This window comes from Halichoerus grypus, chromosome 7, assembly GCF_964656455.1.
Source record: "Halichoerus grypus chromosome 7, mHalGry1.hap1.1, whole genome shotgun sequence".
Taxonomy (NCBI): Eukaryota; Metazoa; Chordata; class Mammalia; order Carnivora; family Phocidae; genus Halichoerus; species Halichoerus grypus.
In genome coordinates this window covers 19,997,402-20,014,850 of record NC_135718.1, presented here as the reverse complement: position 1 = coordinate 20,014,850, position 17,449 = coordinate 19,997,402, and the positions used below count along the sequence as shown (strand labels likewise).

The 17,449-nt window shown below is 45.2% G+C and overlaps 1 protein-coding gene across 2 annotated transcripts in view; it reads right to left on the bottom strand.

Moving 5' to 3' along the window:
- The window catches only part of XPNPEP1 (X-prolyl aminopeptidase 1), a 49,719-nt gene extending 47,627 nt beyond the window's left edge, over positions 1-2,092 (bottom strand). For both annotated transcript variants that reach the window (XM_036070036.2, XM_036070037.2), the window contains exon 1: positions 1,959-2,092. In XM_036070036.2, coding sequence (XP_035925929.2) covers positions 1,959-1,990 — 32 coding nt within the window. In that variant the 5' untranslated portion in view covers positions 1,991-2,092. The remainder of the gene's footprint in view (positions 1-1,958) is intronic.
- Positions 2,093-17,449: the final 15,357 nt, after the last annotated feature.

The following is a 17,449-nucleotide window of genomic DNA, read 5'->3' as shown; positions in this document are numbered from 1 at the left end:
GATGGGAAGGGCACATCTTTCTCTGTCTCTCTTTTTAAAGAAATCCCAGCAGGGTTGTGCTTATCATCCCCCTTTCCCTGGTCCATGATGAGAAACATACACATCTATCACTCGGGACAGGGCAAAACAAGGACCACGTTGCTCAATCACACCTCAGGAGTTCAGATAAGGGTAGACTGAAACAAGTTATAGGGTGTAGTGGGAAATGTGGTCTTTTCCCACCCCAAATCTATCCCTCCCTCTTTTGGTCAAAGCACAATGGTTTCCATCTGAGACTGTCTTGTCTCCATTTTCAGTCCACAGAGTTGGGATGAATCTCATCCCCTAACCCACCAAGTTCTGGGACCCAATCTATCCCTGTGGCCACGACTGGTTCGGGAATAAATATAAGGTCAAGTCAGCCCACTGGAAATCAGATCTGGGATTTGTGCTCCAACCATTAGTTAAGAGGGCTCTATTTCTGCTGGGGCTGTCAGCACAGAATGGTCATACCTCCCAGAAGGAAAGTCTGCCTTAGAACGAAGCCTTAAGAAATCAGAGCCAAGAGATGCAAAAAAAGAGGCCAAGTCTGATGCCAGTGTTGGTCTCCTGGACTCAGTTGCACTAGAAGCCAGCTCAACCCCTTTTTACCTAAGTCAATTTTACCTGAACTGCAATAAGTTCTCATGTTTACACTGAATAGCACTTAAATTCTGCCACTAGGGGAAGGGCCTGGGGCAAATGGCCCTTCTCAGCCTCTCAGTTGCCTTCTGTGCGGGATAAGGAGGCTCTGCAGTTGATGCCAAAAGACCCTTCTGCCCCCAAAATGTTGTGATTCTATAAATCTAATCTTGGTCCTCAAAGCTACTCATGTGCCTAGGACCTAATTCATCATTATCCACTTGCCTAACCCCATTGCCAGCACTTAACATAGGGGCAACTCCTTCCACACTAGGTTTGCCACACCTCCTCACATCCTTACACCAAGATAGGTCTGGTTCTCTACTCATCCCCAACCTGACATAGCAAGGCCAAGGCCAGGTCAAGGTCAGCTTGGAATCTGTCCACTCACAATCACAAGTACAAGCCATGGTCTGTGTTCAGCAAGGGAGTCTGGCCATGCTGCCAAGTATATTCATTCAAATCTCAACGGGGTGAGATCCCTGATCCCATGCGGATCCCTGATCCCATGCGGATCGCCAGGGATTCTGGCTTCCAGCCTTTGTGATCTCCAAACATTTCTCAGTCTCCCACTTTGTTAGCTACTGTAATAAGTACACCCTAGTTGTGGGGGGAGTATAGGCTGAAATGTGTTTGAGACCAGGAGATTATCCTTCCCACCTCCCTACCCCCAGGGAGAGCCCAGGACAGGTTACTGGTGGGATCTTTCTAGAGATTATGCCAAAGTATTCCCTTATAGACAGCCTCTGAAACCATGTGGGTGGGGATGGGCCCGCAGGTGCCTATCTTCCTGGCCATGGCAGATCAATAAGGCGAACTGCTGGTGTATTGTCAAGGTTGTAATCTGAATATTATATTCCACGGGAAGAGGGGCGAGGGCAGGGGCTCACCCACTTCCCCGGACAACCGGAGGCGCCTGGAGGGGCCAACTTCCTGCAACAGCGGGGGCCTTCCTGCCAGGCCAGGGAGAGAAGTGGGACACGGCCACCGCCCCTCGGGCTGAGCGCGGCAGCTCGGCGGGCACACGCATCCGGGGGCCGGGATCGGGCTGCCAGAGGATGCCCGCGGCCCTCCTGAAACGAACCGGAACTTGCCCGGCTGCATGGCCCCCTCCCCCTGCTCCCGCTCAGGGGGCTCCCGCTCAGGGGGCTCCCGCAAGCCGGAGCCCTCTCCAGACTGTGATGGGCCGCCTGCCGCTTCTCCCCCTCTCGTTCCTGCCCTCCGGGGTGCAACATGCTCGTCCGGGCCCCAGGGATCGCGCACTGCCCAGAAGCCGGCTCCCCGGCAGAGTCCCTCACCTTACTCGCGGTGCCTTTCTGGAGGCTGCCATTCGGCGGTGACGTGCCCCGACCCACGTCAGGGGAGCGCAGACCAGCTGATCACCCTGGGAAGAGCAGGAAGGAGCGAGGCCGGCGCGCACGCTACAAGCGCGCGAGCCGAGCGGCCACGCCCCCTTCTGTGGCGTGCGCTCGCGCCGCGGCCCCGCCCACCCGCAGGCCCCGCCCACCAGCGCGGCGCTCCCGGGGGGTCGTCAGGGAGGCGGGAAGCAGCAGGCGGGTCTGCTTTCCACCCCAGCAGGCTTTGCCTCTTTCCCTGCCGCGAGTTAAGGGGTGGAGGTCGTGCCGCGGCGCACCATTTCTGTTGATTTTTCTCACTGTTCCCCAAAGAGCAAAAAGGGCCTTTGCCGGCTGAAAGGGCTGTGGCCCGAAGAGCTGCCCTCCAGGGAGGTTCCGGCCTTGAGGAGGGCAGAGAGGAGAGAGACGAAGCCAGTTCTGATAGTACTTCAGCAGGGTCTCACTTCCTGAGGCTTTAGAGATGTCCCTCAAAATCACTTCCCCAGGCAACGTCCAAATCCAGCTGGCCACTCCACTTGGAGAGCTAACAAGCCCTTCAAACTTAACATGTCTGAACCGCGCTCCCGGCCCAAAGCAACAAAACAAAACTGCTCCACCAGTCTTGGCCATCCCAGTCAGTGGCTACTCCATTCTTTCAGGATGCTCAGGCCAAAATCTTGGAGTCATCCCTGCCCTCTTCGTTCAAACACCGCATCTGGTCGGTCAGAAAATCGTGTTGACCTGTTTTTAAAATAAATCCCTAATCCGACCCCTCTCACCCCCCGGCCCCCAACAGCCCCTATTCTGGTCTGGCGCACTTGTATGATTGATTTCACCGGCCTCCCTACTGCGGGCGGCGCTGCACAGTCTCGCCTGAACGCTGCAGCCGCGCCAGCCCTGTCAGCTCTGGGATCCTGTTGCTACTCTGCTGAGCCCTTCTGATGGTTCCTCGTGTCACTCAAGCCAAAAGCTCTGCTCGATCTGCCCCTAACCTCACTTCCTTCTTTTCTCACCTTGTTCACTCTGCTCCAGCTAAACTAGCCTCCTTGCTATCCTTGGAAAAACCAGGCACACTTGCCCCAGGGCCTTTGGACTTGCTCTTCCTGCAAATATTAGGGCTGTCTTCCTCACCTTTCTCTCACCTTTCCTTTGAGTCTTTGCTTACACATCACCTTCTCTCTTTAAAATTAAAAAAAAAAAAAAATTATTTATTTATTTGAGAGAGAACAAGCAGGGAGAGGGGCAGAGGGAGAAGCAGACTCCCCGTTGAGCAGGGAGCCCGATGCGAGGCTCCATCCCAACACCCTGAGATCATGACCTGAGCTGAAGGCAGACGCTTAACCAACTGAGCCACACAGGCGCCTTATATACCACCTTCTCAAAGAGACCTTCTCTGACCACCCTATTTAAAATGCAACTCCACTCCCACTCCTAATCCCCTTTACCCTGCTGTATTTTTTCCATAGTGCTTATCACCTTTTACTACGATAAAAATTTACTTGTGTGTATTGTATTCTATCCCCTCTTATACACACACACACACACACACACACACACACACAAAATAGCCATCAGTGCAGGAATTGTGTCTGTGTTGTTTAATGATGAACAATTCCTGCCGTGTAGTAGGTTCTCACTGCATATTTTCTGCGTGAATGAATGCCCCTCGAATGTGCAGTCCTCAAGGGTAAGGGACCCTGGTGCTTAGAACAGCACCTGGCACAGAGTCAGCACTTAGGAAATATTTGCTAAGTGAAAGTAACCACGTGTTTAAAGGTGACCTACACTTCTTGCTTTGACCTTGGTGAAGGCCTTAATACACCTCATCAAATAGGTCCTGCAGCCTGCAAGAACTCGAAGTTCTGGTTGTTATTCAGTAAGCATTTAGACAAGCTAAATTAGGCCCTGTAGAAAAAGTCTGAAAGAACTAAAAGATGTGGCGCCTTGGCAAGCAGCAGACAGCTGTTCCATATCCCCAAATTTATAGAGCCAAAAAGAGAGAGATTGTAAATAAAATGACTGGTTCCAGCCCACATCTGATAGATGGTGGGAAAGATCAAGCTGTAAGAGAAAAAAGGAAATGTCAGAAAGACGGATAAGGGGGGCATAAAAGAAACAGGTATTTCGTAACCGCACTGCCGAGGAGGAGCCTGCTCAGCATTTACAGCATCTGGCTTCAGCAGAGAAAGAGAATACTTTGTGTTCCCTGGACTGGATTTGAATTCCGGTTTGCTGTCTAACAAGGCATCCCTCCCCCTCTTAAGCTTCTTTTGGGACAAACTCAGAGAGAAGTTGTTGAGCCAAATTATCACAAAAGGTGAGAACACTGGGGTCATGTCAGGCTCTTCTGACTCTCCGGTCCTCACATGTCTGAAGAGGTGGTATAGTCACTAACATTTCCTGAGCACTATGTGCCTGGCCCACAACAACCCAAGGAGTGGACGACTGTTATCCTCATTTTACTGGTTAAGGGGACTGAGGTTTGCAGAGGTTAAGTCACTTGCCCAAAGTCCACAAGCTAGGCAGTGGTGGGGCTCTGTGGGGTACGTTCAGGCAACAGGATGGATTCCTAGCCCCCAAGCTCTTAAACACAAAGGGGCCCTAGAGGTCATCTCATCCAATCTGCTAGTCCACACACCGGCAAGAGAGTAGTAGCCAGATTCATCATTCAAACTCAGACTGCATGGGCTTTAAATGTAGCCAGAAACATTAAGTGTGTAAAGACACATTATAGGTTGAATTGTGCCCCCTACATACACAATTCATATTTTGAAGCCCCAACCCCCAGTACCTCAAAATGTGATCGACTGTATTTGGAAATAGAACCTTTGCAGGTATAATTATTAAGATGAGGTCATACTGAAGTACTGGACCCCTAATCCAATATGACTGGTATCCTTATAAAAAGGGGAAACTTGGACACAGACAGAACACCATGTGACAATGAAGGCAGAGATCAGGGTGATGCATCTACAAGCCAAAGATTGCCAGTGAACCAGTGGAAGCTAGGAGAGGGGCATGGAAGAGATTCTCCTTCTCAACCCTCAGAAGGGACCAACCCCGCCTTGTTCTTGGAGTTCCAGCCTCCAGAACTGTGAGAAAATACATTTCTGTTTAAACCATCCAGTGTGTGGAGGTTTGTGACAAAAGCCCTAGGAAACAATACAAAATGAGTTCTAAATGTTCAAGCGTATGAATTGTGGGACTTATTTTGGCCACGCAATATTCATCCATTCTCCTTCCGGTAACCATCCTTCTTTTTCCCTCGGAAGACCCATCCTTTCCTCCCTCCCTCACCCCTCATTCTCAATCTCTGTTATTCTGGTGAAACACTCGGATTCCAGGAGTCTTTCATGACCTGGGCGTAAGCTGCAGTGAAGACTCCGAGATTGCTATGGGATTAGGGCAACGCGGTTTTCATGGTGAGTGCCGGAACGGAGCTTTGTTCTCCTCTGCCAGGCGAAAACCTGGACGCATGTTCTCTGGAACTGTTGCCTTTACATGCAACATGTGAGTGGCACCAAAGTGCAGAAGGGAGAGCAAAAGGAGAGAGGAAGAGAAGCAGAAACGTCATAACGTTATTTGAGCCCTGAATCCTGCCATGCCTGAAACCAAATCTCCCCCTGGACTTTTCAAATGTCAGCCAAAAAATTTCCCTTTGTGTTTAAGTCACTCTGACATGGATTTTCTGTCACTTGCAATTGAAAGACTCCCTGAATCATTTAAGTAAGTTACATTCCATCTGTACAACTGAATGTTATGCATGAAGTAGATATAATTTTATTAATATTGATAATTAATCATGAACTAAGAAATGGAAAAAGCCGATTATAAAACAATGTAATATCCCATTTTTATAATCATATATGTACATATATCTCTATTAATATAGACACATTTTTTTAGAATAAAAGGAGAATGATCCACAGAATATTAACAATGCTTATCTTGAGGTGGCAAAATTTGGGTTGATCTTAATTTTGCTCTGCTTCTTTATTTTGAGATTGGTTTTGTTATTTTTAAAAAACTCAAAATACTACTCATTTCTCTGACCCTTTCTTCTTGAAAGACAGAATGAAAGACCTGTACCATTCTCCAAATCTGAGCATCACAAGCATAGTAGCCCTCCAATATTCACCTTAATAACTGCCTGATGGCCTGACCATTGATGTGGGGAAGGGAGCAACATCCCTTTTGATAAACCCCCAGATGAAAGGACTGAAAAAATAAAAATTCTTGTAGGATATCAAACAAAATTACAACTTCAGAGGAGGGTTTTAACCTTTTCAAACATTTCAATTTGTTCTAATAAAATTGATAACTATAGAACCAGTGATGAGTGAGGCTCTCATAAATTGTTACAATATGGCCTTATTTTTTGTAAAGTTAAACAAAAGATAGGCTTGTGGTTACACCCTAGAAAGGAATGGGAGAAGAAAAGCCAACTTTGGGGATTGTAGAGTCTGCCAAAACAATGTACTGTAAATTAAGGGTGGGAGAATGCATTTGGCTCAGCTCAGAATCTACTCACCCTTTGTATTCAATGAAAACTGAACTCAGACCTTTTGATATCTGAGTTCTATTTACTCTTGGCAAAATTCAGTTCTTTGGTTCACATGAAAAAAAAAATTTTTTTTTTAACTTAAAGAGACCCAAAGGATTTCTTGGACATCAAATGGTTCTTGCACAAACAACATAATGATGAGCTAAGTGTAAATGAATCAGGAATATACAGAGTAAGTGACTGAAACATGCAGACCTCCCATGCTATAGGAAAAGAGGCTCAGGGAAGCACTGTGTCTGTCTCTTCCTTTAAGGAGGATTCCTTTTTGCCATATTTTATCCTTTTCTCAAGAAGTCTTTGAGGGACCTTTGGAAAATGTGGGAAAAAGATGAGAGTATATCCAGCTGTTCCTGATGTTGACTTTTCACAATCCCTTCCTGGCTCCACCTTGAAATCTGGGCTTTGGATAGAAACAGCATGGCCTAGAGGTAAAGGTCAAGAGACGAGTTCTGGCCCTGACTCTGCCACTAAATAGGCATGTGACTTTGGAACTGGCAGATCATCCTCTTCTCTGGTTTCCTAGGAATTGGGGTTTGACCAGCCCCTTCCAGACCTGCTACGAATTCGATCGAGTTCTAATCAAAAGACTTGAAGTTGGCAGCCTGGTAGATATGTTTTGTGTGGCTCTCACTATAGTCATTTTTCGTAACAGTTTTATTGGGATATAATTCACTTTCTATACAATTTACCCATTTAAAGTATATAACTCAATGGCTTTTAGTATATTCAATTTTAGAACAGTTTATCACCCTTGGCATTTACCTCCCATTTCCCTTGGCACTGACTTCCCATTTCCCTCCATCCTTTCTATTCTAGGCAATCACCAACCTACTTTCTATAGATCTGCCTTTTCTGGACGTGTCATGTAAATGTAATCTTATAGTATATGGTCTTTTGAAACTGGCCTCTTTCATTTAGCATAATGTTTTCAAGGTTTATCCATGTTGTACTATGTACTTGACTCCTTTTTATTGCCAAATAATATCCCATGCAATGTTGATCCATTGATGGACATTTGGGTTGTTTTCACTTTTTGAATATTGTGAATAATGCTGCTATGAACATTCATGTACAAGTTTTTGTGTGGACATGCTTTCATTTCTCTTGAGGAGATATGTAGGCATAAAAATGTTAAGTCATACGGTCACTCTATGTTTCACCTTTTGAGGAAGTGCTAAACTCTTCTCCAAAGTGGCTCCACCAATTGTATGTGCCCATCAGCAATGTATGAGAGTTCCAATTTCTCCACATCCTAATCAACACTTGCTGTTATCTTTCTTTTTTATTTTAGTCATCTATTATAGTAGATATAAAAGGGTATCTCGTGGTTTTGATTTGCATTTCCTGACAGCTAATGATGTTGAGTTTTTTTCCATGTGCTTATCGGCCATTTGCATATCTCCACTGGAGAAATAGCTATTTAGACCCTTTGCCCATTTAAAAACTGGGTTGTTTTTTCAGTATTGAGTTGTAAGCATTCTTCATATATTCTAGATGCAAGTCCCTCATCAGATACACGATTTGCAAATATTTTTTCCCATTCCGTGGGTTGTTGCATTTTTAAATTCTAGTTAGATAGCAACATTTAAAAAAGGAAAGGTTTGCTATTTAAAAATCCCTATCTTCAGCTTCTTTTGAAAAATCAGAAGATTGGTTTGGCAACACCGGCCCTTCCTTCTATGCAGCAACAAGCAGCATGAACAGGGGCTTCTCCCTTAAGATGGGACAGAGAGCCTTCCATTTGACCATGTAGGAGGATCTGTTACCTGCCAAGCCACTATAGACATCCCAGTATGTGACTTCTAGAGAATTTGACAAAGCGTGGCCTGGATTTAAACTCCATTGAAATTGCCCTTGCAATTGAATTAAATCAACTACATATTGCCGAAATGTTTCACCTCTGGCACTTAAACACAGAATGCCCCAAACTGAGCACCAACTAGCAAGTCCTTCACTCTTCCTGTTTAGTGGTTTGGATTTTGCAAGGCATGGGGCAACTCACTGGGGCTTGGCAAGGTCTGCAGAATTTTGGCAGCCCTGTTGGTACTTATGTCATGAGTGTCCCTTGCCATAATGCATCCTCATTATTAACTCAAACAAGCCGAACTCAAACAAATGGAATAAAAAAACAGAGGAGCAATCTGCCTGAGCTTCAAAACACTGCATAAAAATATCAGGAAAATAATTTCATGCTTAGGACCATAGCCAAGAATAAAAATCACAATTTCTGATTGTTAAACATCCCCTCCTCTAACCATAATTTGCCTACTAAAAGCAGCCCCTTCTCAGAATAAAATGAAGAGCTCTAAAAATATGTATTAGTAACTTAACATACTCTATAACATTCTTCTCTTCTATTTCTCATTAACCTTTGTTTAAATTTTTATTCATACACCCCTTCATTTAAATCTTTTTATCCTTAGTATTCTTTTTTAAACAACTTCATTGATATATAATTCACATACCATATAATTCACTCATTTAAAGTACACAAGTAAGCGATTTTTAGCATATTCACAGAGTTGGGCAACCATCACCACTATAACGTTTCATCCCCCCTAAAGAAATCTCATATCTGTTAGTATCACTCTTCACTTACCCCATCCTCCCCAGCCTCATAAAACCACTAATCTGTCTTCTGCTTCTATTGGGTTGCCGCTTCTGAGCGTTCCATATAAATGAAATTATACAATATGTCACGTTTTGTGTCCGGTTTCTTTCATTTAGCATAGTGTTTTCAAGGTTCATCCATGTTGTAGCCTATATCAGGGTCTCAGTCCTTTTTATGGCAGAATAGTATTCCATTGTACGAATATGCCACATTTTATTTATCCGTTCAAATGAATATTTGGGATATATAAGGAAACTCATACAATTCAATAGCAAAAAGAAATAATCTAATTTATAAATGGGCAAAGGACCTGAATAGAGATTTTTCCAAAGAAGCCATACAAATGGCCAACAGGTTTATGAAAAGGTGCTCAACATCACTAACCATCAGGAAAATGCAAATCAGAACCACAATGAGGTATCACCCCACACCTGTTAGAATGGCTATTATCAAAAAGACAAGAAATAACAAGTGTTGGGGAGAATGTAGAGAGAAGAAAACCCTTGTATATTGTTGGTGGGAATGTAAAATGATACAGCTATTATGGAAAATAGTATGGAGGTTCTTTGAAACATCAAAATAGAACTACAGTCTGATCCAGCAATCCCACTTCTGGGCATATATTCAAAAATCACCATCTTGATAAGATATCTGCCCTCCCACATTCATTGCAGGATTATTCACAATAGCCAAGACATGGAAACAACCTAAGGGTCCATCAACAGATAATGGATAAAGAAAATGGAATATTATTCTGCATTAGAAAAGAAGGAAATCCTCCATTTGAGACAACATGGATGAACCTGGAGGACATTATGCTAGGTGAAATAAGCCAGACACAGAAAGACAAATATTGCATGATTTCACTTACATGTGAATTCTAAAAAAAAAAAAAAAAGTTGAATTCATAGTAACAGAGTAGAATGGTGGTTACCAGAGGCTAGAGGGGAGTGGAGAGTAAGGAGGGAAGAGGTAATGTTGATCAAAGGATACAAACCTTAAGTTATAAGATGAATAAGTTCTGGAGACCTAATGTACAACTTGATGAATATAGCTAATAATAATGTATTATATATTTGAAATCTGCTGAGAGAGTAGATCTTAAGTATTCTCACACACAAAAAAAGTAACTATGGGAGGTAATGAATATGTTAATTAGTTCAATTGCGGTAATCATTTCAGAATGTATACATATATCAAAATATCACATTGCATACCTTGAATACATATAATTTTTATTTGTCATAAATAAATAAATAAATTTTTCAATGGACATTTGTGCTATTTCTACTTTTTGGCTGTTATAAATAATGGTGTTATGAATATTTATGTTTAAGGTTTTTTGTAAATGTATGTTTTCATTGCTCTTGGGTATATACCTAGGAGTAGAATTGCTAGGTCATACAGCAACTCTATTTTTAATACTTAGAAGAACTGCCTGACTGTTTTCTAAAGTGGTTGCTCCATTTTATATGCTCACCAGCAATGAATAAGAGTTCCAATATTTCCACATCGTGGTCTGTTCTTTCTATTCTTTATTGATATATTTGTCTTTCCTCCATCTACTCTCTCCATATTTCTTTCTTTTTTAAGATTTTATTTATTTATTTATGAGAGAGAGAGCGCAAGCGGCGGGGTGGGGGGGGGGGCGGCAGGCAGAAGGAGAAGCAGGCTCCCCGCAGAGCAGGGAGCCCGATGTGGGACTCGATCCCAGGATCCTGGGATCATGACCCGAGCCAAAGGGAGACACTTAACTGACTGACCCACCGAGGAGTCCCTACTCTCTCCATAATTCAAATGAAATTCCTAATAACTTTTGCCACTGGCAAAGTGAGGTAGCACTTCATCTTAGAGTGAACCCTTATTTAGCCTCTCCTTTTAGGGAAACCGGCAGGAAAAATTACACCTCAGATTTCCCCTATACTCTAGTAAATTAGATTTGTTTCCCTAGTGCACCATAAGCCTGAGTCTCTAAGCACCTAGTATAGACATTTTAGGTACAAACAAAAAAAGGAGTACTAATTCAATCACTTACGTTAAAGCCATAGATTCATGGAATTTTGGAACTGGAAGGATCCCTTCACCAATGCCTTCATTTAATAAATGAGGATGTTCAAACCAAGAGGGTCATGTGAGCAAGGCTACACAGCCGGGTTACTGCAGAAGCCTGGTCTTCTGCTTCTCCTCTGTTCCTCTTGTTCTTCAGCCCACAGTCTCTCAGTCAGCTGTGCAAACCCAGCATAGCAAACCCTGGATGGTTATAATTTCAAGAGCAAGGGCTACATCCATGAAGTAGAGTGAAAAATTAGGTGATTCCCTGGATAATCTCTACAACAAAACTCACACAAGTGAAAACCGCCATCAAAGGTTGTGAATTGGGTACCCAAGGACTAAGTCTGGCCCATAGATATGTTTAGCTCATCCCACATGGTGTTTTAAGATTTTTAAAAAGTAGTTGTCAACACATAAAAACGAAGAGATTTCACCCCACCACAAATAAAAAAAAAAAAAATCTATTAAGATTGGACCTGTGGTTCTTGCTAAAATTTTGCAACCAGACATGGTGGAGTTGAGCAGTGGTGCCCAGTGCCCAGCCAGTGGGCCTCCTGCGTCATGCTATCTGCCTTGTTCCTGAAAGTATTCAGTCGGGCACTCTTAATCCAGGTGATTGAGACATCCATAAGGTGTTAGTGCATTTGCTGTCTGCAGGAGAGGTCTAGGCAGGTTGACCATAAACATCTTTGCTGCAAGCATTTTTGCCACGTTAACTAATTGGCCATGAGGCAATTTTGCCACACAAGATAAAATCATGAAAAATAAAAGAGGGACATTCACTTAAAAGAACATAATGAAACATGAAAAGTGAACAAAATTTAAAAGACTATTACAAAATGCAAAATTTTTGAATATATTCAAAACATATAGTGTAGATTCATGGCGATACTGCACAAATAACTGATTTTATGTTGTGGACTGTACCTATGCACTTGTTTTCAAAGTCTTGTTAATAGTATTATATATATATATTTTTTTTTTTTTTTTCTTGTTAATTTGTCTTTTCATCCAGCATCGCACTTTTTCTTTTCCACTAAGATTTCTTCCTTCATTAAAAGAAATACTAGGATGGGGCGCCTGGGTGGCTCAGTCGTTAAGCGTCTGCCTTCGGCCCAGGTCATGATCCCAGGGTCCTGGGATCGAGCCCCACATCGGGCTCACTGCTCAGCCCCCCTGCTTGTGGTCCCTTTCTTGCTGTGTCTCTCTGTCAAATAAATAAATAAAATCTTAAAAAAAAAAAAAAAGAAATACTAGGATGGATATTTGTTACTAAGCTCTGTATTGCATTGTGAAAGCCTTCTTTTTAAAAAAAAAAAAGATTTTATTTATGTTTTTGAGAGACTGTATGAGCATACAAGCTGGGGGGAGGGCAGAGGGAGAAGGAGAAGTAGACCCCCCATCCCAGGACCCTGGGATCACGACCTGAGCCAAAGGCAGATGTTTAACCCGCTGAGCCCCCCAGGCGCCCCTTGTGAAAGCCTTCTATACTGACATTTGCTCTTGGCATATTGTCACATGTCTGTTGATAGATGTTCTAAAGTTCTATGGGAGATGTGGACTCAAAAGTACACCACCGTATAGACCATTATGAGGGCTAAGATTTATATAATAAAAAAATGAGAGTACTGCAGCAGTGGAGAAATGAAACCAAACTGTCAACCAACTATTTTTTTCTTTTATGACACAAATGCCTGTGGCCAATTACTTACGCAGCAAAAACGTTTATGGCAAAGGTGTGTAGAGCAGAGATGCTTACAGTGACAAAGCCAGACATGCTGCGGGACTGCTCCCAATCTACATGGCTCTGGTTAATAGAAAGGAAAACAAACACCAGACAGACAGACAGATGCTGGTGGGCAAGTGAGATCCTTGCAGGCTTCGAGGGCTTATCAGAGGAGCAGATGATCAAAAAAGGGCACCAGAGTGCTGAGAAAGTAGGGCGAGGAGGAGGCTGTGGGGCCTCTGTAGGACCTCCTTTTGGCCAAAGTTCCCAAAATACGCAGCAGATGCTGTAAGACCTCCACAGATTTCAAGGAGAACTAACGACAGTGTTGCCTCAGAGCACAAGTCCCCACAGGAGAAAGGCTGGGAATAGCATGTGGTCTTGTGAGCTGGGGCCCTTCCCCTCCTCAGGTGCAAGGAGCTGGGCCTCCCTTGTTTCCAGAAAGTGCCATCTAGTTTGCTCTGCTGTTCAGCACATCCATTCTTGTAATCAATTGCTCATTGCTGATTGGGAAAAAGAAGAGGTGACCCAAAAGGCTCTCTGAAGACTCAACAAAAGAACACACGAGAAGCACTTTGCACTTTATCCGGAACCCAGAGAGAACACAGTGAACGTTAGCTCTGTTATTACTGGTGAACTCCCACAGTGCATTTTAAAAATCTGAAATCTATACATCTTCATAAAATCATGACTGTCAAAACCGGAGTCCTTGGAGACCTCCTAGTTCACTGAACTTACGGGAAAAGCAGTTTCCTCCTCCAGAAGTAAGAGGTGGTGGCCCTGACCAGTGTGTGGCCCTACAGTCTAGGGTTTTGTCAATGCTCGGATTGTGTAGAGCAAGGCACACTTGTAGCTAGGAGGGGGGCTCGGCCCAAGGGGTAGGCTTACTGTTATGCTGAAGAGTCACCTCTCTGGGCAGTTTTGGCTCACTACTTAATAGTCAGAAGTTAAGAGGCCCCTGGGTGAGGCTCAGAGACAAATGAGCTCTGAACACATGGGGGAGGGCATGATTTACATCCTCTCCCTCCTCAGTGGAGTCGCCCGAGGGAGCGTGCGAGGAGTGGGATGGAGGGCCCTCAGGTTGGAGTTCAGCGCAGCTGTAAAAACAGCCTGTCCCCATGATTCCCCCACCCCCAGCTCTCTGGCACAAAGGAGCTGCCGAGCGGCTTAAGGAAGTAAGAGCCAACCAGGAACTGCTCTTAAGTGGAGAGAGAGTAAAACAAAAAGTTTCTATTGTACGACCTCATCACCAATCAGGTCTTTCTTCCTTTCTTTGGAATTAGGAAGAACTGGAATCATGTGGGTGTTAAGTAATTAAAAAAAAAAAGAAAGAAAGAAAAGAAAGTTACAGATTGAAAAGCTCTAGAGAAGATTTTGTTGTCTGTCATGATCACCGGTTCTCAGGGCCTAACAACCACAGACAAGCTTTAAAAATCTAAAAACTTGAAGCTGCTGTGCTGGACAAGGCCCTGATCCACCCTTCACCTCATCGATGCCCCTCTCTCTGGGCTCCAGCCCTACCTTCCAGGTCCTCTAAGGGAACTTCCCTTGTGCTTTGGGACTTTTGCACAGAGTAAATGCCCCAAGGGGCTGCATGTTCCCTGAAACAACAACAGTGCTTGGGGTGAGGGGGCTGGGACTGGCGTGGAGCTTAAAGAAAAGGGGATCCAGCTGATGGCTCAGAGCAGCCGTAGGACAAACTAGAAGGAGCCCTGGCTCTTAGAAGACCTGGCTCTGCCGAGGCTGAAATGTGTGACCTCAGGAACCCATGCCCCACTGGGCCACAACTCAAGGAGCTGTACTCTTATAACGTATGCACTTCCCTGTAAGCATATTATACTTCAGTCAACAACATTTTACTTAAAAATACTTTTAAGGAAGAAAATACAGGAGACTACCTTGGGGTAAGGAAAGATCTGGGGTAAGGAATATTTTCTTTTTTTTAAAGATTTTATTTATTTATTTGAGAGAGAGAGTGAGAGACAGAGAGCACGAGAGGGAGGAGGGTCAGAGGGAGAAGCAGACTCCCCGGCTGAGCAGGGAGCCCGATGCGGGACTCGATCCCGGGACTCCAGGATCATGACCTGAGCCGAAGGCAGTCGCTTAACCGACTGAGCCACCCAGGCGCCCAGGAATATTTTCTTAAATAAGGCACAAAGAACACAAATCATTAAGGAAAAAACTGATTAATCAATAGTATAAAATTTTTTTAAATTAAGAGGGAAGCAGAGATAATAACTGCAGTGAACCTGCAAACAGCTTCAGTCTGATAAGGAATAACATCAGGAGTAGGTAACGTTTATTTTGCCATGAACTACGCCATGCCCTTTGCAAACATCACCCATTGAACCCTTATAATGACCCTGTTGGGTCAGCACTGTGATTCACCCCTAGTCCTCTCCCCCTGGGGGTTGCCCCCAAATGCCAGGTTCATTCCAACCTCTGAACACAGTTTCATAGTTTCTCCTACCTGGAAGTCCCTCCCCCTCCTCTTCAATCTAGTTCTGCAATCTTTCCAGGCCCACCCAGAGCCATGCCTATTCTCCAAAGTCAACCTCTATCACTCTAGGCCAGCACGGCCCAATAGAACTTTCTGCAAAGTAAAAATATTAATTTTGCACTGTCCAATATGGTGGCCACTAGCCACGTGTGGCTAAGGAGTACCTCCTATGGTGAGGATGACCGAGAAACTAAGTTTTTCATTGCATTCCATTTTAATTAATTTACACTTAAATAAATTTACACGTGGCTAGTGGCTACAGGATTGGATAGCACAGTTCTGGACTATGCTGACTCCCTGTATTGCCTTGATTTTTGTTCCTTCTCCCAGAACTAAATACAAAGTTGGTTAGTTCTCTAAATATTTTATTTGCATAAGTCTTACCTTTGGGGCTGGACCATTAGTTAAGGTAGGAAAAAGCTACTTTTGCGGCCCTCCTATTGGTGTACAGTGCTGAGCACAGAGCAGGTTGGTATCCTGCTAAAATCAGTTGTCATTCAGAACAGGGAGAGGGGAAAATGCAAAGCCAAGAGCACTTGGAACCCAAAGTAGAGGATGATCCAGGACGGAGGGGTGGTGCAGGGTGGGGTGAGGTTCCAGGGAAGAAGCGAAAAGCTCCCCTGTCAGAGAAGCTGTGCCTAGAGCCCAGATGAAGGCAGCTTTCGCTCTAGCCAAATACTTAACCTCCTCTGAGGCCTCCTGCATTTCCTGGAACCCTCGTGTTGCACCTCACAAGCGGCTCACACGTTCAGTAACCGTCGGGGTAGAGATGGTTCCACTGCGGCAGGCGGGGGGGAGCCCCAGTGCCCCCCGGTGCTGGCTAGGGGCGTTGGCTGTCTAACACTCCTGTAATGCTGTGAACTCTCTCTTCCTTTTCTCAGCCTCAGAAACACCCTCATTGAGACTTGCTCTCTGAAGTGCTGACTGGACAGCAGGGGTTGGAAGGGGAGGTGGGCCAGGGACACCTTGATATGGACCCAGTCACCGCAGCTTGTCCTTAGGCTCTGCCCACCAGTCCAGGGTGTTTTCCATGGGGACAAGGCATGAGGAAGGGGTCAGCAGGGGCACGCTCAGAAAAGGAGAAGGGGCTCTGGGTCCATTGAGACAGGAAGATGGAAGACATACAGAATGTTCGTCAGATCCGCCCCCGCCCCCCGCCCCGCCCGCAAAGCACAGGCACTCCCACAGGTCAGACGGGGATTTTGAAACAGACAAAGGTTAAGTTGCAAGATGAAGATAGGAGTGAAAGCGAGAGGATTTGGGGAGCCTGGATGTTGTGGCAAGTAGTCTACACATTAGGCAGTCTGGGAGGTCCTTGAGTGGAGCGTGAATGGTCCCCAGTACCTTCCTTTAGGGGAAGGGGGGAGGTGGAGAGGAATGGAGATATCCCACTCTCCCCCAGGATGCCCGGACTGTCACTGGAAGATGTCTCTGGGCTGGCCGAGCGAAAGGAAGAGCAGGAAGATACCTGGGTACCTGGGTGTGTTGCAGATGGGCACCCTGGGGTGCCAAGTGTCCCTACCTAGTCTGGGAGGAGAAAGTATATGGGGTCTGTAGGCTGCGGTCTGCCGTCTGTGGTAAACTCCACTCCACCTGCTACGCCACACTTGTCCTTCCCGCCCTGAGAGAAGTGCGTCAATAGATGAAAGGCCCGATACAAAAAGTTCTTCGCCTCTCTAAGCCCCTATCAGGAAAAAGATCGCCTTCTCCCTCTTCTCTGAATTCTGCCCTCTCTCCCTTGACCTTCGCAGACAGGCTGTGCCGCGTGTGGTGTCCTGACCCTGCCACCACCGCCTCACTTCCCCCCTCTCCTCACGGACTATCCTCCACCTACCGCATCCCTGCACAGGGACCACCAGTGACCTCCCAGCCGCCCTCCTGAACAGGCACTGCTGAGGCCTGATCTAACTTGGCCTCTGAGACAACCCCTCGCTCCTTCATGAACTGCTCTTCCTCTAGGCCCTCTTGATACGGTGTTCTCTCAATTTCTCCAGCCTCTTGG